This window comes from Cydia amplana, chromosome 23 (assembly GCF_948474715.1).
Source record: "Cydia amplana chromosome 23, ilCydAmpl1.1, whole genome shotgun sequence".
Taxonomy (NCBI): Eukaryota; Metazoa; Arthropoda; class Insecta; order Lepidoptera; family Tortricidae; genus Cydia; species Cydia amplana.
The window spans coordinates 5,342,395-5,368,363 of record NC_086091.1 but is presented as its reverse complement, the minus strand read 5'-3'; the positions used below and the strand labels follow the sequence as shown (position 1 = coordinate 5,368,363).

The window sequence follows — 25,969 nt, the reverse complement described above, 5'->3', positions numbered from 1 at the left end:
GTACTCATGACACTTTTCCAATATACTCCGGCCACGTGCAACCAATATTATTGTAGTTATTACCATCTGTGGTAGTTGCAAAGTTCATTTTCCACGTCTACAAGACTCGGTTGAGTTGTAACTCTCAACTAAAGTGAATTTAAAGACATATTAAATTCACTTGAGCCGCTCATGAAGTTCTGGATAAAAATACAAACGTGTGCATCAAATTTCTTTCAAATGTGTTCCCGTATTTTTTAGTTAGTAGTTACTACTAGTGTTGTACTAGTTGTATTATTAGTTACTAGTAGCAGACTAGCAGTAGCTCAAGAATCCTTCCATATAGAAAAAGAGAACGAGTGACTCAAACTTTATTTATAATAGTGAAAAGCTTTTATGAGTATTGACCGTTACCGGCTGCCCTAAGCCAGTTGCGTTTTTAGCAGTTAACTACTGAGCCGATTGTTTTAGATTTTTGTGGACTGGATGATATAGTTGGTCAAATCAAATTTGTCAGTACTAGTGTAAGACAAAGATGTATGATTCTCTCTATGTTTGAAATGCGACGGTCCTTTGGCAAACTATAGGCGAAATTTTCAGCCTAATAACAGTTTTTGAAGTGAAAAATTCTTTAGCGGCGCTGTGTACTTTTTGAGGTGGGGAAAAAATGTTAAACTCGAGACAGCGTAAGACGATCTTACGACCGTCTTACGGTCACGTGACCTGATCGAAAAACTGTTACATGTAATGTCATTGAGTTTTTCTTTATTGATTTAAATGCCATCTAGTGAGTTTCGCTCTAACTGGTATTAATATAACTAGAGTCCTAACAGTGATGTGCTCAGGGGTTTCAAGTTATTAACGCTAACGCTAGATAGCGTTAACCTCAATTATACATAGTGCATTTTGGACTAGTCATTGAGTTTTCACTTCTGCCGGCACTCCCTGAGTGCAACCCGTTGTTTTTTTTGTTCTTATTTACTATCGACCTATTTACTAGTGTAAGACAAATATAGTATGATTCTCTCTATGTTAGAAATGCGACATTCCTTTGACAAACTATAGGCTAAATTTTCAGCCAAATAATAGTTGTTTTTAAATTTGCTACTCGTTTTAGATCGGTCTAACCCGCCAAGGCGTTGTCTGCGAGACGTGCGGCCTCGCGGTGCACACGGCGTGCTGCGCGCGCGTGGCGGCGCGCTGCCCGCTGCCCGCCGCGCGCTCGCGCCGCCCGCTCGGCATCGACCCCGCCCGCGGACAGGGCACAGCCTACGAGGGATACGTCAAGGTACACTTTACAGGGTGGATTTATTTGCAACCCGTCTTAGATCGGTCTAACCCGCCAAGGCGTGGTTTGCGAGACGTGCGGCCTCGCGGTGCACACGGCGTGCTGCGCGCGCGTGGCGGCGCGCTGCCCGCTGCCCGCCGCGCGCTCGCGCCGCCCGCTCGGCATCGACCCCGCCCGCGGACAGGGCACAGCCTACGAGGGATACGTCAAGGTACACTTTGATTCTTTATTAGGGTTCCGTACCCAAAGGGTAAAAACGGGACCCTATTACTAAGACTCCGCTGTCCGTCCGTCCGTCTGTCACCAGGCTGTATCTCACGAACCGTGATAGCTAGACAGTTTAAATTTTCACAGATGATGTATTTCTGTTGCCGCTATAACAACAAATACTAAAAACAGAATAAAATAAAGATTTAAGCGGGGCTCCCATACAACAAACGTGATTTTTGACCGAAGTTAAGCAACGTCGGGCGGGGTCAGTACTTGGATGGGTGACCGTTTTTTTGCTTGTTTTGCTCTATTTTTTGTTGATGGTGCGGAACCCTCCGTGCGCGAGTCCGACTCGCACTTGGCCGGTTTTATCCGTATAAAGGTTGAACACGCCAAAACTGGGGCATGTACAATCGACTATTGCTATGCAAATAATAGAGATATACAAACTTTTATGGCACCTACTTGGTCACAAGACACTGGCCTATAATGTTATCAAGTTTTTTTAAATTATGTTTATTCGTTGTCAAAATGTCGAGCAAACAACATCAACAACGCGAGCGAATTTTGCACGAATACGTAGAAAATTCATTACTGAGCTACAGAGATATCGCGAAACGACTGAAATGTCCTCAATCTACGGTTTGTCGCGTATTAAAAAAGTTCCGTGCGCACCTAACAATAGATCGGAAGCCAGGAAGTGGAGGCGTGCAGGGTGTCAAGAATAAAAAAAAGGACGAGAAGGTGGTGAACATGTTTGCCTCAAATCCTAAGATTTCGTCTCGCGATGTTGCTAAAAAAGTTAAAATGTCTCAGTCCTATGTTCAAAAAGTGAAACGTAGGGCTGGCCTAAGGAGTTATAAGGCCCAGGCAGCACCAGATCGAGACTCGAAACAGAACTCATCCGCGAAGAAACGGTCTCGAAAACTTTATGAGAATTTCATAACCAAATTTGCATGCGTCGTCATGGACGACGAAACATACATAAAAGGTGACTTTAAACAAATTCCTGGGCAAGAGTTCTATACCAGCCTAAGTAGAGTAGACGCCCCTGAAGAGTGTAAATTAAAAAAACGTTCGAAATTTCCAAAAAAGTACCTGCTTTGGCAAGCAATATGTAGCTGTGGGAAAAGAAGTCGGCCGTTTATTACTACCGGGACAATAAACGGCGATATTTATAGAAAAGAGTGTTTGCAGAAACGTTTGCTACCTTTCATAAGAAAGCATGACTCACCACCTTTGTTTTGGCCAGATTTAGCCAGTTGCCACTACTCAAAACCAGTGATGGAATGGTATGCTGCAAATGGGATCGTGGTGGTACCAAAAGTGTGCAACCCCCCAAATAGTCCGGAACTGCGGCCCGTTGAAGAGTACTGGAGTATTATGAAGGGAATTTTAAAAAAGAAAGGCGGCGGAGTAAAATCGGTCCCTGAACTACAAAAGATGTGGACATGGGCGTCAAGACAGTGTTCTATTAACATGGTGCAAAGTCTTATGAGCCGTGTACGTAGGAAAGTTAGAAAAATGGCTTACTGTGTAGACCAAATCTAAAATATGGAATGTTATTTTAAACAGCGTTAAATATGCTATTAAATGTGTAAAACATAATATACTTTTTCACTTTTATTATAATTTTGTACTACATTTTGTGTGCCCCAGTTTTGGCGTGTTCAACCTTTATATCAGTTGTCCCACTCGCAACTGTACCGGCGCTTGCTGACTATGCGTCATCTTATGAGTGAGAGAGAGAGAGAGTAGTAGTAGTAGCGAGCGAGAAATGCTATACTTACTGTATCTACTACTCTCGGAATATTTAGCGAATGGCGCGTCCGAACTCGCCCGAACGACCGCTGTCGCTCGTTCGTGTTATTTCGGTCGACGCGCGACCGAGACATCGCTTTAGTAAATTGTTGCTGAGGGAGTGAAAAATGTACGGATATACTGATACATTCGGATTCGTGAATTAGCGTATCGCCGGTCAGTTTCCTAATTCGTCAATTTTGCTGATTCAACAGTTTAATGATTAGACTGTTTCTTAATTCGCCAATTTCCTTTTTTGCCAGTTTCACTAAATTGTCAGAGCCCCTATTAAGCCAGTTTCTTGAGTCGCAAACTTCCTTATTCCTCAATTATCTTAAGTTGTCAGTTTTGCTATTTCGTCATTTTCCTAATCCGTTACTTTCCTTATACAACAATCCAATATTATAACTTATATCGTAAAAGTAGCAATGTAATCTCTACAAAGGTCAAAAGTTAGTTTGCATGCATAAGTACCTTTATCATTAGAATTACGTTTACAAAATACTCGGTAAGAAATTACACTTCATTGCAATGCCATTAGTTGTTACATTAAAAAAAATTCATACTTAATTATGGTCAACCTATTCATGACTCAAACTGTAGTACAGTCACCTGCAAAAGTATCTTCGACAACAAAGCACAAAGGCCACTAAAATATGTGACACGCGTTTATGGCTCTACAAATGAGATTGCTTAAATAAGATACTTTTACAGTATTTGTTCTGGAAGATAATTTCGCAGGTGACTGTACCTACAGGAGAATAGCAGATGACATAACTTTGTATGGTGTCGGATAATAGTTTTAAAATAACATTTAATAAGGTGACTAGAAACATCAATGAACCATCAATAGGTTCATCTTTTGATTCTGCATCAAGCCTTGGTCTCTTGCTAAATGAAATCAGCTTGTATATTTGATACACCGAAACACGACTATAAGACCCTGGCAACTAGTGAAACTGGCGAATATAGAAACCGGTTATCTAGGGGAAATGACCATTTGACCAAACTGATGAATAATTAAATTAGCACATAAGGAAACTAGCAAATTTACGAAACTGAAGCCTAGCAAAACTGGCGAAAGAGTAAACTGAAGGTTTAGGAAAATGACCCACTAGCGAAATTGTCAACCTAGTGAAAATGACCAGAAGGTAAACTGTTGAATCAGCAAAATTGACGAATTAGGAAACTGACCGGCGATACGCTAATTCGGATTCGTAAAGACAAGAAGAGTGATTCATGAAAAGAAAAAGATATATATATTTTTTTATCTATCACTCCTGAGTTACCCATCCCTATATTAAACCCTCTTGGCCATGAAACATATTGAAACACATTATGTTATATATTTTACAGTACATATGGGGCTACTTTTCCGCACTAGTGCGTAAAATAGCACTTTTCGTGCGTATGTCGAAACTTTAAAGTGCCATATGTACTGTAAAACGTTGTTCGATACACGTGCGAATAGGTAATTCGCAACTCGTGTCGATTTAAAACACTCCCTTCGGTCGTGTTTTAATTTTTCGCCACTCGTTTCGAATTTCCTCTTTTTCGCACTTGTATCGAAAATAACTATTTTTAACAATTCTCTTTTCTCTCAGGTACCAAAGCCGGGAGGCGTGAAGAAAGGCTGGATGAGACAGTTTGTCGTCGTCTGCGATTTCAAGCTCTTCCTTTACGATATTACGCAAGACAGGTAAGAACAGCAACGAGTGATGTGTATTAAATAATACTATAAATAATATGTATCTCTGTTGGTTTTGTGACCCAGAGCTGCGATTGCAAGGCATCTTAGACGTAATTTTGCCGAAGATATTCTAGAAAGATCTTGATAATTTAAGATCGCACAGGCGATATCATACAAATATGCACGCAATTGAAGTCAAAGTTGTATTTGACATTTTTGACATTTAGGAGTTAAGTAATCTAAAGAAATGTAGCAAAATACCGTATTGTTTCAGGAACGCGTTACCTTCAGTATGCGTAAGTCAAGTACTGGACATGCGCGACCCCGACTTCAGCGTGGCTTCAGTCAAGGATTCTGACGTCATACATGCCAATAAGAGGGACATTCCGTGCATATTTAGGGTAAGACGTTATATACGACACTCGACCTTAACGACTTATGCTTAAGGTTGAAATTGGCTTCAGTCAAGGAATCTGACGTCATACATGGCAATAAAAGAGACATACCGTGCATATTTAGAGTAAGGCATTTTATTCGATACTCGACCTTAACGACTTATGCTTAAGGTTGGAATTGACTTCAGCGTGGCTTCAGTCAAGGACTCTGACGCCATACATGCCAATAAGAGGGACATACCGTGCATATTTAGGGTAAGACGTTATATACGATACTCGACCTTAACGACTTATGCTTAAGGTTGAAATTGACTTCAGCGTGGCTGCAGTTATTCGGACTGACGTCATACATGCCAATAAAAGAGATATACCGTGCATATTTAGGGTAAGGCATTTTATACGATACTCGACCTTAACGACTTATGCTTAAGGTTGAAATTGACTTCAGCGTAGCTGCAGTGAAGGACTCTGACGTCATAGATGCCAATAAAAGGGATATACAGTGCATATTTAGGGCAAGGCATTTTATACGATACTCGACCTTAACGACTTATGCTTAAGGTTGAAATTGACTTCAGCGTGGCTTCAGTCGAGGACGTCATAGATGCCAATAAAAGAGACGTGTATATTTAGGGCAAGACTCGACTTTATTGACTTATACTTAAGGTTGAAATTGTCTTGTGTGAAGTCAAGTGGTTGTTCGAGATGCGAGTTGAGATATGTCAGAAATGCGAGTAATAAGGACATACAGGGTCACGGAGGCTATTTAGATACTATACCTTATCAACTTATGCATAAGGTTGAAACTGTCTTTGCGTGCAGTAATGTAATGGACTCGGCGCGCTTTCGTACAAAGACTGATTAGACGTTATACCTGCGGGTAAAAGGGATATGTCGTTCATATTTAGCATAACATATTCTATACGACACTCGACCTTATTGATGTAGGATGCGCGGATTGGAACGTAAGGAGTGAACGAGTGAGTGAGAGAACGAACTGTGGAATGAACGATGTGTGAATGAGAGAGTATGATGCCGAGTGTAAGTGCGATTGAGGGAGACGGCAAAACGCTATGGGCGGGTTTTGAATTGTAACCGGGGATTCGGGGAGACTGATTTGAGACGTACGATGTGCGGGTGTAAATTTTCTATGTTTTTTTCAATAATATAAGTTTTTAAAGTTATTTTGAGTTGTTTGAGTTCGCTCGACCCACATTGATTTATGTTGACTGTCTTTAGGGAGGTTTCAAGTATTTTAAATATTTTCTTGTTTTTCTGTACAGATATCAACGTCACAACTGGAAGGAGGCAAGCGATCTCATACACTAATGTTAGCGGAATCGGAGTCGGAAAAGACGAAATGGGTCGTAGCGCTGAGTGAACTACATAGGATATTGAAGAGGAATAATCTGCCTGACAAATGCGTGAGTACATATTAACAAGCTTTTATTAGGTCGACCTGTATGTAACTAACTATGTAATGGAATCTTGCAAGTTAAATTTGATCCACTTCCCGGTTTCCGATTGAGCTGAAATTTTGCATACGCATGTAAGTCGGGTGACAATGCAATATTATGGTACCATCGAGCTGATCTGCCAGCCTATTATGGATAGCTTTATCCATCTTTATCCACGTGATAAAATAACTGTCACTGTTTAACACCGTGGGAAAGAAAGTGACGGACACCGTTTTATCACGCTGTCACGTAGACAAGAACGACCATCATATCCGTACTGATGATGGAGACAGGAGGTGGCCATAGGTACTCTGTGATGAAACAACGCAACCTAATTGTGTTAGGGGTTTTTAGAATTGCCTCGATGAGTATTAGTTGTCTGTCGTAAGAAAAGTTCAGTCAGCGATAAAAGCTTGCACCAAAAGTGAAATTTTTGCCAAAAACATATTTTAAGTTTAAAAAAGTAGAACCAATACCTACTGCTTTTCGTTCTTATCCTCTTAAAGTTATTAAAAGACGTCAAATAACTATTACTCTCGAACATCTGTAAAACTTAGTATTCAGGGTGCCTAACCAAGGTGATAATCGGTTGCGCTACGACAAGGAAACTCTTTGTCTCTCTTATCATTCTTCCATGTGAGAGTGACAGATGCGTTCGTTCGCTACGGAGCGTAAGCGATTAGTATGTCGGCTACGCATCCTGAAATCCAATATCGACAATATCTTTGATCATTTGTAAAACATCGGTTTAGAACATGTATTGTGGATGAGACTTTATAGGCACGCTTAATTATAACAAGATGAAGTATAAAGCTTTGGATTCCTCCGAAAACGGTGCCGTCATATGACGGCCGCTATATAGCGTTGATTGACGTCACTAGAACGTTGTCTATGTAAACAAGATGGCGCGGTTTCCTAGACGGTGTTGATTGTCAACGTAACGTAATAAAGCGGTGCCGTCATTTGGATGACGGCCGCCATGACCTTGTCGATAGTTTCGTGAACGTTTTATTAGATAGCGGTGACGCCATTTTGAATAAATGACACGAGATATGAATAAATGATTCCGTACTACGATTATTTTCCTCTTCTGATGATATTTCATCCTCCAAGTAAATTATAGATGGTCAAGCAAATCTTGTCAGTAGAAAAAGTCGCGAAATTCAAATTTTCTATGGGACGATATCCCTTCGCGTCTACATTTTTCAAATTTGCCGCTTTGACCTTGGTGGCTGACGGCGTGTTATGACGCCGTGGTACTTTCCACATGTCGTCACCGTAAAGACGGCCGTCTTTTGCGGCCGCTATATGACGGCCGCTATAAGACGGCACCGCTTTCGGAGGAATCCAAAGCTTAAGAGAAAATGCCTATACAGTATATCTTGTAGCTAAACCGTAAACAGTTTATTTGAGCGATAGCGATGGATGACCTTCTAATTTCGATATAACCTTCTCGGAGTTGGTACTAATGATGTTATTGTCTACAGGCAATGATATTATATAATATAACCATAGATAGGTTATACTCATACTTGAGGAGCACAAAAAATACTTCCATATTTATTTCTGTGCCTACGAAGAAATCTGTTATTTTTGATTAATTTTCTCATTCCATCCATCCTTGTCACACTCGTCTCGTTGTTAAATATAAGGTCGTCTCTTTCTCTTTCGGTGTGCGGGAGCTCGTTAGCACGTGAACATTTCTCGCTTGTCCAGCCGCGACTAAAGGCAACTTGTCCAATTTGTCACAAGGTAAGCGCTTCAATTTTGGAACGCCTATAACCTATCTTGAGTTATAAATCATTGTTTACAGGTGTACAGCGCATGCGTGATAGTAGACTCCGGCGCGGCGGCGGCGCTCCGCGGCGCGCAGTGCGCAGTCGTGCTAGAAGGCTCGAGATTCTGCGTCGGCGGAGACGCCGGCTTAGCGTTAGTGGACTTAGAGAGGGGAGAGATTACACCGAGACGGCAACATGCCCCAGTCGCACAGGCGGCGTATGTTCCTGAGGAGCAGCTGCTTGGTAAATATAATAATATCTAAAGTAGACTATATAGTGGCTGAAGACACTGCGTTAGCCCTAGTTTTTAATACCATTAGTCTACTAAAAATTACCATTATCGAAGTTACGTTTTCCTTTATTTTTACTCAGCTCAGATCAGATCAGACTGGTTATCTTTAACTATGAATTTTGACCCCCTTTTCATGATCTCTAAACTCATGAATAGGGGGTCAAAATTCACAGGTTATAAATATCTTGGAATCAAACAAGTCTGTATTTCATGGTTTATGTTTCTTGGATTTGACATATCTAAAGACTTTTTTAAACGATGGTAACGCCATCTTTCATCTTCTTTAAGAGTTTTTCGCCATTAAGCAGTTGTTTTTTGTTATAGTTGTAATAGCGGGCCGAGGTCGGCACGTGCGACTAGTCCCAGTACGGGCCCTAGAATGTTCAGAAGTGGAGTGCGTCAAGCTAGCGGAGTCCAAGGGCTGCGTGTTGCTCGCGGCGGGCCAGCTCAAGACCAACACGTACGGGTTCGCCGTCGTGTGCAAGCGACAGGTAACATTACACAGTACGGGCTCTAGAATGTTCCGAGGAGTGCGTCAAGCTAGCGGAGTCCAAGGGCTGCGTGCTGCTCGCGGCGGGCCAGCTCAAGACCAACACGTACGGGTTCGCCGTCGTGTGCAAGCGACAGGTAACATTACACAGTACGGGCTCTAGAATGTTCCGAGGAATGCGTCAAGCTAGCGGAGTCCAAGGGCTGCGTGCTGCTCGCGGCGGGCCAGCTCAAGACCAACACGTACGGGTTCGCCGTCGTGTGCAAGCGACAGGTAACATTACACAGTACGGGCTCTAGAATGTTCCGAGGAATGCGTCAAGCTAGCGGAGTCCAAGGGCTGCGTGCTGCTCGCGGCGGGCCAGCTCAAGACCAACACGTACGGGTTCGCCGTCGTGTGCAAGCGACAGGTAACATTACACAGTACGGGCTCTAGAATGTTCCGAGGAGTGCGTCAAGCTAGCGGAGTCCAAGGGCTGCGTGCTGCTCGCGGCGGGCCAGCTCAAGACCAACACGTACGGGTTCGCCGTCGTGTGCAAGCGACAGGTAACATTACACAGTACGGGCTCTAGAATGTTCCGAGGAGTGCGTCAAGCTAGCCGAGTCCAAGGGCTGCGTGTTGCTCGCGGCGGGCCAGCTCAAGACCAACACGTACGGGTTCGCCGTCGTGTGCAAGCGACAGGTAACATTACACAGTACGGGCTCTAGAATGTTCCGAGGAGTGCGTCAAGCTAGCCGAGTCCAAGGGCTGCGTGTTGCTCGCGGCGGGCCAGCTCAAGACCAACACGTACGGGTTCGCCGTCGTGTGCAAGCGACAGGTAACATTACACAGTACGGGCTCTAGAATGTTCCTTCGTATTTTTACGGCGTGTCTTGTTATTTCAGTCAGTCTCGGTACATAAAGTACTAAGGTTGATTGAAATAGCATGACAAGTACAAACGTTTTGCGAGGAAACACGAAGGAAAACAATTATGCATTACATTTGTAACATTTGATATTTATCAGACAATGAGAGTAAATTCTCAAAACTTGATGCAGATGGTGCTGAAATCGTGTTTTCGGGTGACCGAATTTCTTGTTTATGGAGTCAGAAACTCGAAGCTCACGGCAATAAAAAAATCCTCAAAATAGCTTGTTTATGTTTTAAAATATATGGGAGACCGAGCTTTGTTCGGAAAACATATAAAAACTCAAAAATGCGCGTTTTCCCAGAGATAAGACCTACCTAGATCAATTTATCACTCCCGAAAACCCCCATATACCAAATTTCATCGAAATCGTTAGAGCCGTTTCCGAGATCCCCGAAATATATATATAAATATACATATAAATAAACAAGAATTGCTCGTTTAAAGGTATTAGATAGATAGATGAGAGTAAATGCTCAAACCTTGACGTAGATGGTGCTGCAGTCGTGTTTCTTTTCTTGTTTATATATAATTTATTAAGCCACCTTAAAACAATCCAAGACATGTTATTAGAGACTATAACTAACATTTACAATGATAAAATGAACATACATATTATTAGCCCCGAGCAACTACAGAAAGAATTGAACACTATATCTGGCCAACTTCTAAGCGACCTTACCCTACCAATCGACAACACACAAACAAACCTTCAAAACATCTACCAAGTATTAAAAGTTAAAGCAAGAATGACTGACCAATATATGATATTTGAGATTCGCATTCCATTAATAACTCGTGATCGTTACGATCTTTACAACATTATTCCGGTCCCGCATAGCTCAAACATAAATATGATATCTGTTATCCCCATAGAAAAATACGTAGCAATGAACCTTCAAAAGGACGCATACATGCCATTGCAAGAAAGAGATCTTGAAGTTTGTATCATACGAGACTCGTTTACGTATATGTGCCCGCTTAAGGTCCCTATATACAAATTGAACACCGACCAGGATTTGTGTATAAAGGAAGAAAAGCAGAATTTAAAATGCAAAACAAGCATAGCCGCGTGCCAGAACAAGTGGATTAGCCTGTCAAAGCCAAATTATTACTTATATTTTTGTTGCGATCGGTGTCAGTTTCGAACAATATGCTCAGATCGAGTTACGGCACAAACATTGGCACGCGCTAATATTATTTATATCGAGGAGAATCGCATTGTAAAAACAGATAACTTTGCAATTCACACGCACATGAATATGCAAAGTAGAACAGATTTAAAAGACAGCATACCTACACCAGAAATCGACCCAATTAACCACATAATAAACATTACAGTCGAAAAGTTCGAAAACAACAGCTTAAATTTTATGGAAAGGAATGAAGATAAAAACATACAAGAAAAAATAAAAGCGCTAAAGGAAAGTCAACTACCCGACGAGAACGACTATTCTATACATGATGTACACCACTACACTGCCATATACTGCCTTTGGATCACATTTATCATAATGGCAATTATACTAATTTGCCGGAAAAAACATTGCCAATGGAAACTTCTAGGAGCTCCGGCAACCCTAACAAATCCAGAGGATCCAGCAGCATCGGACAACATGTTCGAGAGACGCCGACCGAACCAGCCGCCGCCGCCGCCGCCCCGAGCGAGCGCGAGCGCGGCCTCCACGCCCTGCAGTGCACGGCGCACCAGCACCGGTGACATTTGTAGTGATGACAAGTGTAGTGTTAGTGCGCGATATCGAGCGAAAAGTGTAAGTGAAGGAGAAATAAATAGTGCGCGAGTGAAAGTGCTTACATATCAAACACCGGAGATGAGTGGATCAACACATATGGACAGGGGAAGCTCCCCAATTTTAAGAAAAATATCATTCAATGAATAATATTCTAGTTTTAAGTTGATTGTACAATCACCTTGTATCATTCTTTTAACATTCCCATCTCATCTCATCGTTTGCCCCCCGCAAGATGTTCGGTGCACCTTTAACACGTTTTAAGCCTCGTGCGGCGCGAGCGCGCCCTGTCAGCAAAAGACGCGTTAACCAATAATTTGCATTAACCTAAATTCAGTGTACTTTTCGGAACCATCGCGGCCGGGTGCATTCGATCACTATAACATTTCATAACATAACTTTTAACAATCATATAACTATTAACATTTTAACATTAATAAACATTTTCTCTACTTTCTCTCGACTTTTAACATTCATCGCGAACCCGCACCCGCACACATATATAGACCTATTTCTTGTTTATGGAGTCATCAACTCTAAGCTCACGGCAATAAAAAAAACTCAAAATTTATTCTTTTATATTTTTTATCAATGTTGAAATTTATTTGCGAGAACAGTGAAAAATTCCAGACATAAGTTTAACCGGCCCTACGTTTATCTATTGTTCCAGAACGCGTACATAGTGAACGTGTACGAGATCACGCGCACGGCGGCGCGGCGCTGCCGCATCGCGGAGCTGCGCGCGCCGGGCGCCGTGCACTCCGTGCAGCTGGTGCGCGGGCGCCTGCTGCTCGGCTACCGGGGCGGCTTCGCGGCGCACCAGCTGCCCGACCCGCGCCGCCCGTCACACGACCAGCCCGCCGTCTGTGAGTACATACAGAACGCGTACATAGTGAACGTGTACGAGATCACTCCGTGCAGCTGGTGCGCGGGCGCCTGCTGCTCGGCTACCGGGGCGGCTTCGCGGCGCACCAGCTGCCCGACCCGCGCCGCCCGTCACACGACCAGCCCGCCGTCTGTGAGTACATACAGAACGCGTACATAGTGAACGTGTACGAGATCACTCCGTGCAGCTGGTGCGCGGGCGCCTGCTGCTCGGCTACCGGGGCGGCTTCGCGGCGCACCAGCTGCCCGACCCGCGCCGCCCGTCACACGACCAGCCCGCCGTCTGTGAGTACATACAGAACGCGTACATAGTGAACGTGTACGAGATCACTCCGTGCAGCTGGTGCGCGGGCGCCTGCTGCTCGGCTACCGGGGCGGCTTCGCGGCGCACCAGCTGCCCGACCCGCGCCGCCCGTCACACGACCAGCCCGCCGTCTGTGAGTACATACAGAACGCGTACATAGTGAACGTGTACGAGATCACTCCGTGCAGCTGGTGCGCGGGCGCCTGCTGCTCGGCTACCGGGGCGGCTTCGCGGCGCACCAGCTGCCCGACCCGCGCCGCCCGTCACACGACCAGCCCGCCGTCTGTGAGTACATACAGAACGCGTACATAATGAACGTGTACGAGATCACTCCGTGCAGCTGGTGCGCGGGCGCCTGCTGCTCGGCTACCGGGGCGGCTTCGCGGCGCACCAGCTGCCCGACCCGCGCCGCCCGTCACACGACCAGCCCGCCGTCTGTGAGTACATACAGAACGCGTACATAGTGAACGTGTACGAGATCACTCCGTGCAGCTGGTGCGCGGGCGCCTGCTGCTCGGCTACCGGGGCGGCTTCGCGGCGCACCAGCTGCCCGACCCGCGCCGCCCGTCACACGACCAGCCCGCCGTCTGTGAGTACATACAGAACGCGTACATAGTGAACGTGTACGAGATCACTCCGTGCAGCTGGTGCGCGGGCGCCTGCTGCTCGGCTACCGGGGCGGCTTCGCGGCGCACCAGCTGCCCGACCCGCGCCGCCCGTCACACGACCAGCCCGCCGTCTGTGAGTACATACAGAACGCGTACATAGTGAACGTGTACGAGATCACTCCGTGCAGCTGGTGCGCGGGCGCCTGCTGCTCGGCTACCGGGGCGGCTTCGCGGCGCACCAGCTGCCCGACCCGCGCCGCCCGTCACACGACCAGCCCGCCGTCTGTGAGTACATACAGAACGCGTACATAGTGAACGTGTACGAGATCACTCCGTGCAGCTGGTGCGCGGGCGCCTGCTGCTCGGCTACCGGGGCGGCTTCGCGGCGCACCAGCTGCCCGACCCGCGCCGCCCGTCACACGACCAGCCCGCCGTCTGTGAGTACATACAGAACGCGTACATAGTGAACGTGTACGAGATCACTCCGTGCAGCTGGTGCGCGGGCGCCTGCTGCTCGGCTACCGGGGCGGCTTCGCGGCGCACCAGCTGCCCGACCCGCGCCGCCCGTCACACGACCAGCCCGCCGTCTGTGAGTACATACAGAACGCGTACATAGTGAACGTGTACGAGATCACTCCGTGCAGCTGGTGCGCGGGCGCCTGCTGCTCGGCTACCGGGGCGGCTTCGCGGCGCACCAGCTGCCCGACCCGCGCCGCCCGTCACACGACCAGCCCGCCGTCTGTGAGTACATACAGAACGCGTACATAGTGAACGTGTACGAGATCACTCCGTGCAGCTGGTGCGCGGGCGCCTGCTGCTCGGCTACCGGGGCGGCTTCGCGGCGCACCAGCTGCCCGACCCGCGCCGCCCGTCACACGACCAGCCCGCCGTCTGTGAGTACATACAGAACGCGTACATAGTGAACGTGTACGAGATCACTCCGTGCAGCTGGTGCGCGGGCGCCTGCTGCTCGGCTACCGGGGCGGCTTCGCGGCGCACCAGCTGCCCGACCCGCGCCGCCCGTCACACGACCAGCCCGCCGTCTGTGAGTACATACAGAACGCGTACATAGTGAACGTGTACGAGATCACTCCGTGCAGCTGGTGCGCGGGCGCCTGCTGCTCGGCTACCGGGGCGGCTTCGCGGCGCACCAGCTGCCCGACCCGCGCCGCCCGTCACACGACCAGCCCGCCGTCTGTGAGTACATACAGAACGCGTACATAGTGAACGTGTACGAGATCACTCCGTGCAGCTGGTGCGCGGGCGCCTGCTGCTCGGCTACCGGGGCGGCTTCGCGGCGCACCAGCTGCCCGACCCGCGCCGCCCGTCACACGACCAGCCCGCCGTCTGTGAGTACATACAGAACGCGTACATAGTGAACGTGTACGAGATCACTCCGTGCAGCTGGTGCGCGGGCGCCTGCTGCTCGGCTACCGGGGCGGCTTCGCGGCGCACCAGCTGCCCGACCCGCGCCGCCCGTCACACGACCAGCCCGCCGTCTGTGAGTGCACTAGTGTCATTCAAAAACCGGCCAAGGGCGAGTCGGACTCGCGCACGGAGGGTTCCGCACCGTCAACAAAAAATAGAGCAAAAAAATCGTGTTGTATGGGAGCCCCCCTTAAATATTTATTTTTAACCGACTTCCAAATCTAAAAGGAGGAGGTTATCAATTCGGTTGTATGTTTTTTTTTTATTTTATTTTTTTTTTTTTTTTATGTTTGTTACTCCATATCTCCGTCATTACTGGACCGATTTTGAAAATTATTTTTTTGATTGTATGTATATGCATACAGATTGGTCCCGTTTTTATCAAAACCCAGTTCTGATGATGGAATCCATGAGGAATCGAGGGAACTCCTCAAATCTTAAAGGCACACATATAGTGATTTTTGTATTTTTATCAACAAATCAAGCATATACATTCAAAAAAGTGACATTTGATGAAGTGGAACTGCTGATGATGATCAGAACGGAGCTCTTCAACGATGCATAGCACACGTCTGACGATTTGTCCTCTTCGTTATGTTTGTTAAGCAAGTTAAGTTTTTAAGCCACAATTTTGTCAAGCTCGAGTGCTGATGATGGGATCCATGAGGAATCGAGGGAACTCCTCAAATCTTAAAGGCATGCGTATAGAGATTTTTGTATTTTCATCAACAAATCAAGCATATACATAAAAAAAAGTGACATTTGATGAAGTGGAACTGCTGATGATGATCAGAACAGAACTCTTCAACGACGCATAGTTCACGTTTGGCGATTTGTTCTCTTCGTTATGTTTGTTAAGCAAGTTAAGTTTTTAAGCCACAATTTTGTCAAGCTCGAGTTCTGATGATGGGATCCACGAGGAATCGAGGGAACTCCTCCAATCTTAAAGGCATGCGTATAGAGATTTTTGTATTTTCATCAGAAAAACGAGCATTTTCATTAAAAACTGTCGCATTTGATGAAGTGGAACTGCTGATGATGATCATAACGGAACTCTTCAACGACGCATAGCTCGCATTTGGCGATTTGTCCTTTTCGTTATGTTTGTTAAGCAAGTTAGGTTTTTAGGCACATTTATGTCAATCTCAAGTCCTGAACATGGTATCCATGAGGAATCGAGGGAACTTCTCAAATCTTAAAGGCATCCGTATAGAATTTTATATATTTTCATCAGAAAATCAAGCATTTACATTAAAAACTGTGGCATTTGATGAAGTGGAACTGCTGATGATGATCAGAACAGAACTCCTCAACGACGCATAGTACACGTTTTGTGATTTTCAATTTCGATTTTGACTTGGATTGGGCCCCGGACTCCGGACTCGGACCCGTACTCGGACTCGGACCCAGACCCGGACCTTGACCCGGAAAACCACTATGATACCTAAACTAAATCAACCACTATGATTACCATAAAATGTATACATATTACCAAATAAAGTATAAGCACCGTTAAGTGGGTTAGGCTAGTAGTTAGAGAAGTCGGTTTTTTTCTATTAAAGATTATTTATATTTTTTGTATTTGTTGTTATAGCGGCATCATTTGTGAAAATTTCAACTGTCTAGCTATCGCGGTTCATGAGATACGGCTTGGTGACAGACGGACGGACGGACGGACGGACAGCGAAGTCTTAGTAATAAGGTCCCGTTTTTTACCCCTTGGGTACGGAACCCTAAAAACCGGCCAAGTTCGAATTGAACTCGCGCACAAAGGGTTCCCTACCATTACGCAAGAGACGGCAAAAAAAAATCACGTTTATTGTATGGGAACCCCATTTAAATATTTGTAATATTCTGTTTTTAGTATTTATTGTTATCACGTTATATCAAATAAAATTTAACTGCCTAGCTATCACGGTTCATGGGTGTATCCCATGGGTGTGTTCATGGGGGTATGGGTGTGTCCGTCTGTCTGTCACCAGGCTTGGTGACAGACGACGGACGGACGGACAGACGGACAACGGAGTTTTAGTAATAGGGTCCCGTTTTTACCTTGGGTACGGAACCCTAAAAAGCAGTTCCCACATGTTCTAACACATTTCCATTTGTCCACAGCTCTAGTCCACCCCGAGAACCAAGTGAACCTGTTCCTGTCTCACTCTGGCGCGCGGCCGCTCGGCGCCGCCTGCGTGCCGAACAGCGCCGACACGTTGCTGGTGTTCAACTCTCTCGCTCTATACGTGGACCGTTGCGGACATCGAGCTAGAGACACAGAGCTCATGTACACGCAGCAGCCCAGCCACCACGGTGAGTGCGAGTAGAGCAGCGTGTTGTTGTCTCACTCTAGCCTGCGTGCCGAACAGCGCCGACACGTTGCTGGTGTTCAACTCTCTCGCTCTATACGTGGACCGTTGCGGACATCGAGCTAGAGACACAGAGCTCATGTACACGCAGCAGCCCAGCCACCACGGTGAGTGCGAGTAGAGCAGCGTGTTGTTGTCTCACTCTAGCCTGCGTGCCGAACAGCGCCGACACGTTGCTGGTGTTCAACTCTCTCGCTCTATACGTGGACCGTTGCGGACATCGAGCTAGAGACACAGAGCTCATGTACACGCAGCAGCCCAGCCACCACGGTGAGTGCGAGTAGAGCAGCGTGTTGTTGTCTCACTCTAGCCTGCGTGCCGAACAGCGCCGACACGTTGCTGGTGTTCAACTCTCTCGCTCTATACGTGGACCGTTGCGGACATCGAGCTAGAGACACAGAGCTCATGTACACGCAGCAGCCCAGCCACCACGGTGAGTGCGAGTAGAGCAGCGTGTTGTTGTCTCACTCTAGCCTGCGTGCCGAACAGCGCCGACACGTTGCTGGTGTTCAACTCTCTCGCTCTATACGTGGACCGTTGCGGACATCGAGCTAGAGACACAGAGCTCATGTACACGCAGCAGCCCAGCCACCACGGTGAGTGCGAGTAGAGCAGCGTGTTGTTGTCTCACTCTAGCCTGCGTGCCGAACAGCGCCGACACGTTGCTGGTGTTCAACTCTCTCGCTCTATACGTGGACCGTTGCGGACATCGAGCTAGAGACACAGAGCTCATGTACACGCAGCAGCCCAGCCACCACGGTGAGTGCGAGTAGAGCAGCGTGTTGTTGTCTCACTCTAGCCTGCGTGCCGAACAGCGCCGACACGTTGCTGGTGTTCAACTCTCTCGCTCTATACGTGGACCGTTGCGGACATCGAGCTAGAGACACAGAGCTCATGTACACGCAGCAGCCCAGCCACCACGGTGAGTGCGAGTAGAGCAGCGTGTTGTTGTCTCACTCTAGCCTGCGTGCCGAACAGCGCCGACACGTTGCTGGTGTTCAACTCTCTCGCTCTATACGTGGACCGTTGCGGACATCGAGCTAGAGACACAGAGCTCATGTACACGCAGCAGCCCAGCCACCACGGTGAGTGCGAGTAGAGCAGCGTGTTGTTGTCTCACTCTAGCCTGCGTGCCGAACAGCGCCGACACGTTGCTGGTGTTCAACTCTCTCGCTCTATACGTGGACCGTTGCGGACATCGAGCTAGAGACACAGAGCTCATGTACACGCAGCAGCCCAGCCACCACGGTGAGTGCGAGTAGAGCAGCGTGTTGTTGTCTCACTCTAGCCTGCGTGCCGAACAGCGCCGACACGTTGCTGGTGTTCAACTCTCTCGCTCTATACGTGGACCGTTGCGGACATCGAGCTAGAGACACAGAGCTCATGTACACGCAGCAGCCCAGCCACCACGGTGAGTGCGAGTAGAGCAGCGTGTTGTTGTCTCACTCTAGCCTGCGTGCCGAACAGCGCCGACACGTTGCTGGTGTTCAACTCTCTCGCTCTATACGTGGACCGTTGCGGACATCGAGCTAGAGACACAGAGCTCATGTACACGCAGCAGCCCAGCCACCACGGTGAGTGCGAGTAGAGCAGCGTGTTGTTGTCTCACTCTAGCCTGCGTGCCGAACAGCGCCGACACGTTGCTGGTGTTCAACTCTCTCGCTCTATACGTGGACCGTTGCGGACATCGAGCTAGAGACACAGAGCTCATGTACACGCAGCAGCCCAGCCACCACGGTGAGTGCGAGTAGAGCAGCGTGTTGTTGTCTCACTCTAGCCTGCGTGCCGAACAGCGCCGACACGTTGCTGGTGTTCAACTCTCTCGCTCTATACGTGGACCGTTGCGGACATCGAGCTAGAGACACAGAGCTCATGTACACGCAGCAGCCCAGCCACCACGGTGAGTGCGAGTAGAGCAGCGGGTTGTTGTCTCACTCGGGCACGTGACCCGTTTATGTGCCGGTCGTCCCACATTGACTTTATATAATTTATCTTAGGAGTACCTAACGAATAATTAACCATATATCATTATTTACAGCGATCAACGAAACGCACCTAATGATATTCACGACGACGCATATCGACATTTACGACATCGAGAGCGGAGAGTGGGTGCAGACCATCAATATACGTAAGAAATTATTTTTTGTTTCCCATTAAACACAAAGTCATCCGGAATTTGCTTATTACCTATTTAAAAATTTTACATCAAAATGACAGGGTGTTTCCTATATACCCCGATCAAAATAAGAATTATTAGCCTCGTATTTCTAAACGTCCTCGCTTTACTCACCTGTTTGTGTTACACTCTGCCAACTAAATATTTCCCGACCTCAATAGGGTATTTGACTAATTCTGTTTCTTTTTTCAAACTGTCAAAACGATTTTGCTACTATGGAATTTATATGAAACCCTAGCATGTGACGTCATAATCAAATTACCTACTCTTTATAGTTTTATATGAGTTTTAAAATATAAATTGTGTCTAAAAATAACTGCCGTCTACGTTACTTTATTAATCTTCTGGTGCTTTTTTCATGCATGGTGTAAAATAATTTATTTTTTCTACTCCCGTACTTTTATTTGTCATTTAAAGGGTCGTGCACACACCTTTAAACCCCTATCTTATAGTTGTTAAGACAAGTCTTTAGTCTATTCCCCAAAAAAGTATTTGTGCATACACGCAGTATCTTTTTGGCACTTTTACAATACTTCGTGTAATCACCACTTAAAAATATTGTATGAAATACATTGTTGCCAACCTAATTTTAGTTGTCATGTGTGACAGGTGAGTGAACCATAGACATGTTTTTTTTATTTCATTCATTCTTTTCCCGCCCGTACCCTCCATTCTTTGCTACTTCTTGAATGAAAAATATTTGTTAAATTTACAATTTTATTTCAACGTAAGTGCTTGGTCATAGAAAAAGTATTGTATGCAACGTTGTTTAACTCAAATTGTTACTCACGTTGCTCGCCTTTTTGACCTCTCTTTTTTAAACAACGGTTGCATAAAATACTATTAAATACAGTCAAATACCCTAATGTTGTATGTACAGCGAACGCGCGTCCGTTAGACGAGCAGGGTTGGCTGTGCTGCGTGTCGGGCGGCGCGAGCAACGGGTTCCCCTTCGCGAGCGACGCCGCGCCCTTCATCATATACCTGCGGCCGCTAATGACGCGTGAGTTATTTGTTCGTAGTATACACCAAGTTAGACGAGCAGGGCTGGCTGTGCTGCGTGTCGGGCGGCGCGAGCAACGGGTTCCCCTTCGCGAGCGACGCCGCGCCCTTCATCATATACCTGCGGCCGCTAATGACGCGTGAGTTATTTGTTCGTAGTATACACCAAGTCAGACGAGCAGGGCTGGCTGTGCTGCGTGTCGGGCGGCGCGAGCAACGGGTTCCCGTTCGCGAGCGACGCCGCGCCCTTCATCATATACCTGCGGCCGCTAATGACGCGTGAGTTATTAGTTCGTAGTATACACCAAGTCAGACGAGCAGGGCTGGCTGTGCTGCGTGTCGGGCGGCGCGAGCAACGGGTTCCCGTTCGCGAGCGACGCCGCGCCCTTCATCATATACCTGCGGCCGCTAATGACGCGTGAGTTATTTGTTCGTACAAGTATACACCAAGTAAGGACTACTGCCGTAAAGGTATAAAACTTTGCCCACCACGTCAGAATTCTGAAGAAAGTGTAGCTGTAACTACTTAAGTTATTTCCCTTTTACTGACGCGGTGGACAAAGCTATGCTAAAAGGCAAAGTTTTATACTTTAACGGTATATCAAGACGATACAAATATGAAGAAAATGTCACCGTCTTGAGCCCTCTGTAGTAGAGCGTGTCACTCTCCACTGCTCCTGGCTGGGTGAGGCGCATTCTTGTCTTGTCTATTTACATATTAATTTACAAGTAGTGTGTTCACATCTGCATACGTGCGAAGAAATTCAAAGGTGTATGTTAAGTCCCCAATCCGCATTGGGCTAGCTTGGGAACTATAGCCCAAGCCCTCTCGCATGAGAGGAGGCCTGTGCCCAGCAGTGGGACGTATATAGGCTGAATTAATATATTTATTATCTTTATTTATTTGAATTCTTAGGTTAGGTGATTTAAAATCATCATCTTCCTCGCGTTGTCCCGGCATTTTGCCACGGCTCATAGGAGCCTGGGGTCCGCTTGGCAACTAATCCCAGTAATTGGCGTGGGCACTAGTTTTTACGAAAGCGACTGCCATCTGACCTTCCAACCCAGAGGGTAAACTAAGCCCGTATTGGGATTAGTCCGGTTTCCTCACGATGTTTTCCTTCACCGAAAAGCGACTGGTAAATATCAAATGATATTTCGTACATAAGTTCCGAAAAACACATTGGTACGAGCCGGGGTTCGAACCCGCGACCTCCGGATTGCAAGTCGCACGCTCTTACCGCTAGGCCACCACCGCTTGACCGACCAGAGAGGAACCGGCGGACTATCCGCGCCGTGTCCAAGATCACAGCCCTCTGCATCTGGCTGTTAAGACCTATCTTATCAGGGAATGGACAAATAGGTATGCAATACCTACTTGCCTACGCCATCTAGGTTAGGGCTCTCAAACTTATTAATAGATATTAGATATAAATCACCGGTAGACAGCACCACAGTTCTATATGTATATGTAAATAAGGTGACATCTACCGAAACTCCTATGTACTAGCATACGAGCTCAACAGCTTAGTTTAGGTATGTCAGTATATGTAATAGTTCATAAGTAATCAGTAGTGTGGCGCTGTACGATAGCTATATAAGAACCTACTTGCCTGTATATACGATCACTTTTTCCAACCAGCCTTCTGCTTAACATTAAACTTAATATAGTATATTCCTTGCTTTTAATTTGGCCGCCATTATCTCCACGCTGGACACTGGCCCTTGACCCAACCACCTAGCGAGAGTCTCTCAAGATGTTTCTCTTATATTTTGTTATTACTAAGTACTGTGTTTGTATTTCAGAGGGTCCCCTGAACGTGGATCACGCGGCGCTATGGGGCTCGACCAAACGCAGATTCTCTGTAAGGGAACAATCACACCAAGCTATCGAAGCGCATAACAGATTGTAAGTAAATATAAAACATAATTAGTTTCTTTTTAAAGTGTTACTGTGTAGCAGGGATGTTGCGGATGCCGATTTTTTGACATGTCATTTTTAAAGGCTCACATCCGCGGACGCGGATGTCAAGATAGATACATAAAAAACGTCAAATATTACATTTTAGTAATTTTTATTTCAAAAAACCGGCCAAGTGCGAGTCGGATTCGCGTTCTAAGGGTTCCGTACATTAAGTCCCACTCACGCTTGACTGCTAATTTCTAATAGGTTTTTTTGGCTAATGACTAAATTACCTAGCACTTACGCCGATGCTAAGACGTTCCTGTACCGAACTGTTCCACATCCGCATCCGCATTAAATCCGCATCGATTTTATGCGGATGCGGATGTTGAAAATAATGCGGAAGTTCCGCGGTTGCGGATGCGGATATTCGCAACATCCCTGAACATAATTTTGTTTTGTATCAGATCGGAGCGACGTTCGCGGCTGATCTCAGCGCCCACGAACTTTGCGCACCTGTCGCACATGGGCCCCGGCGACGGCATCCGCTCGCAGCGGCTGCTGGACCTGCCCACCACCGTGGAGACCGCCGACGACCACCAGCAGGTACCAAACATACATGTGTATCAGACCGGAGCGACGTTCGCGGCTGATCTCAGCGCCCACGAACTTTGCGCACCTGTCGCACATGGGCCCCGGCGACGGCATCCGCTCGCAGCGGCTGCTGGACCTGCCCACCACCGTGGAGACCGCCGACGACCACCAGCAGGTACCAAACATACATGTGTATCAGACCGGAGCGACGTTCGCGGCTGATCTCAGCGCCCACGAACTTTGCGCACCTGTCGCACATGGGCCCCGGCGACGGCATCCGCTCGCAGCGGCTGCTGGACCTGCCCACCACCGTGGAGACCGCCGACGACCACCAGCAGGTACCAAACATACATGTGTATCAGACCGGAGCGACGTTCGCGGCTGATCTCAGCGCCCACGAACTTTGCGCACCTGTCGCACATGGGCCCCGGCGACGGCATCCGCTCGCAGCGGCTGCTGGACCTGCCCACCACCGTGGAGACCGCCGACGACCACCAGCAGGTACCAAACATACATGTGTATCAGACCGGAGCGACGTTCGCGGCTGATCTCAGCGCCCACGAACTTTGCGCACCTGTCGCACATGGGCCCCGGCGACGGCATCCGCTCGCAGCGGCTGCTGGACCTGCCCACCACCGTGGAGACCGCCGACGACCACCAGCAGGTACCAAACATACATGTGTATCAGACCGGAGCGACGTTCGCGGCTGATCTCAGCGCCCACGAACTTTGCGCACCTGTCGCACATGGGCCCCGGCGACGGCATCCGCTCGCAGCGGCTGCTGGACCTGCCCACCACCGTGGAGACCGCCGACGACCACCAGCAGGTACCAAACATACATGTGTATCAGACCGGAGCGACGTTCGCGGCTGATCTCAGCGCCCACGAACTTTGCGCACCTGTCGCACATGGGCCCCGGCGACGGCATCCGCTCGCAGCGGCTGCTGGACCTGCCCACCACCGTGGAGACCGCCGACGACCACCAGCAGGTACCAAACATACATGTGTATCAGACCGGAGCGACGTTCGCGGCTGATCTCAGCGCCCACGAACTTTGCGCACCTGTCGCACATGGGCCCCGGCGACGGCATCCGCTCGCAGCGGCTGCTGGACCTGCCCACCACCGTGGAGACCGCCGACGACCACCAGCAGGTACCAAACATACATGTGTATCAGACCGGAGCGACGTTCGCGGCTGATCTCAGCGCCCACGAACTTTGCGCACCTGTCGCACATGGGCCCCGGCGACGGCATCCGCTCGCAGCGGCTGCTGGACCTGCCCACCACCGTGGAGACCGCCGACGACCACCAGCAGGTACCAAACATACATGTGTATCAGACCGGAGCGACGTTCGCGGCTGATCTCAGCGCCCACGAACTTTGCGCACCTGTCGCACATGGGCCCCGGCGACGGCATCCGCTCGCAGCGGCTGCTGGACCTGCCCACCACCGTGGAGACCGCCGACGACCACCAGCAGGTACCAAACATACATGTGTATCAGACCGGAGCGACGTTCGCGACGACGACCACCAGCAGGTACCAAACAGATACATACTTGCGAAGCCCGCGCGGGCTTCGCACGGGTTAATAAATTATACATAAACCTTCATCTTGAATCACTTTATCTATTAAAAAAACCGTTGCGTAGTTTTAAAGAACTAAGCAAGGACAGACAGCGGGAAGTGACTTTTTAGGGTTCCGTAGCCAAATGGCAAAAAACGGAACCCTTATAGATTCGTCATGTCTGTCTGTCTGTCCGTCCGTATGTCACAGCCACTTTTCTCCGAAACTATAAGAACTATACTGTTGATATTTGGTAAGTAGATGTATTCTGTGAACCGCATTAAGATTTTCACACAAAAATAGAAAAAAAACAATAAATTTTTGGGGTTCCCCATACTTCGAACTGAAACTCAAAAATTTTTTTTTCATCAAACCCATACGTGTGGGGTATCTATGGATAGGTCTTCAAAAATGATATTGAGGTTTCTAATATCATTTTTTTCTAAACTGAATAGTTTGCGCGAGAGACACTTCCAAAGTGGTAAAATGTGTGTCCCCCCCCCTGTAACTTCTAAAATAAGAGAATGATAAAACTAAAAAAAATATATGATGTACATTACCATGTAAACTTCCACCGAAAATTGGTTTGAACGAGATCTAGTAAGTAGTTTTTTTTAATACGTCATAAATCGCCTAAATACGGAACCCTTCATGGGCGAGTCCGACTCGCACTTGGCCGCTTTTTTTATTCTATGTAATGATTATAGTCACAGTCTATAAAACATTACAGTGATTCGACGAAGTCGTCTAGACAAGGCAATCGTGCGGGGTGCGAGGGGCGGGTCACGCACACCCGAGCTGCATACATCGCCATTGTTAGCAGCTCGGTACTACTCACAGGGCTAGGGTGTCTTATTTGAACTGTTTTAATTTTTGGGCTGTTGTGTAAAAGTTTGTGACAACCCTGTATTCTTGTGCGGTGTCGGCATTTACGCAAATATCAAAGGCGTCGGTCCACTTACTTTTTACACTGTGCTATAGTTTTACCTTCTAACTGGTTGGTAAGAAGATATATTATGGTCAATTATGGAGTCGCTGAAAGCAGTCTGCCTGAAGCTGATTTGTATTACAGGTTAAAACTCTTTTCGTTGTCTTGTTTT

General features: G+C 47.4%; 1 protein-coding gene across 1 annotated transcript in view; it reads left to right on the top strand.

Annotated features, from left to right (window-relative positions):
• The window catches only part of LOC134658854 (serine/threonine-protein kinase Genghis Khan), a 104,344-nt gene that overhangs the window by 69,057 nt on the left and 9,318 nt on the right, over window positions 1-25,969 (top strand). The window contains exons 32-43 of the mRNA XM_063514526.1: window positions 1,097-1,267; window positions 4,882-4,976; window positions 5,242-5,368; window positions 6,646-6,786; window positions 8,633-8,840; window positions 9,214-9,380; window positions 12,709-12,904; window positions 17,379-17,570; window positions 19,665-19,757; window positions 20,686-20,808; window positions 22,614-22,716; window positions 23,178-23,316. Coding sequence (XP_063370596.1) covers window positions 1,097-1,267; window positions 4,882-4,976; window positions 5,242-5,368; window positions 6,646-6,786; window positions 8,633-8,840; window positions 9,214-9,380; window positions 12,709-12,904; window positions 17,379-17,570; window positions 19,665-19,757; window positions 20,686-20,808; window positions 22,614-22,716; window positions 23,178-23,316 — 1,755 coding nt within the window. The remainder of the gene's footprint in view (window positions 1-1,096; window positions 1,268-4,881; window positions 4,977-5,241; window positions 5,369-6,645; window positions 6,787-8,632; window positions 8,841-9,213; window positions 9,381-12,708; window positions 12,905-17,378; window positions 17,571-19,664; window positions 19,758-20,685; window positions 20,809-22,613; window positions 22,717-23,177; window positions 23,317-25,969) is intronic.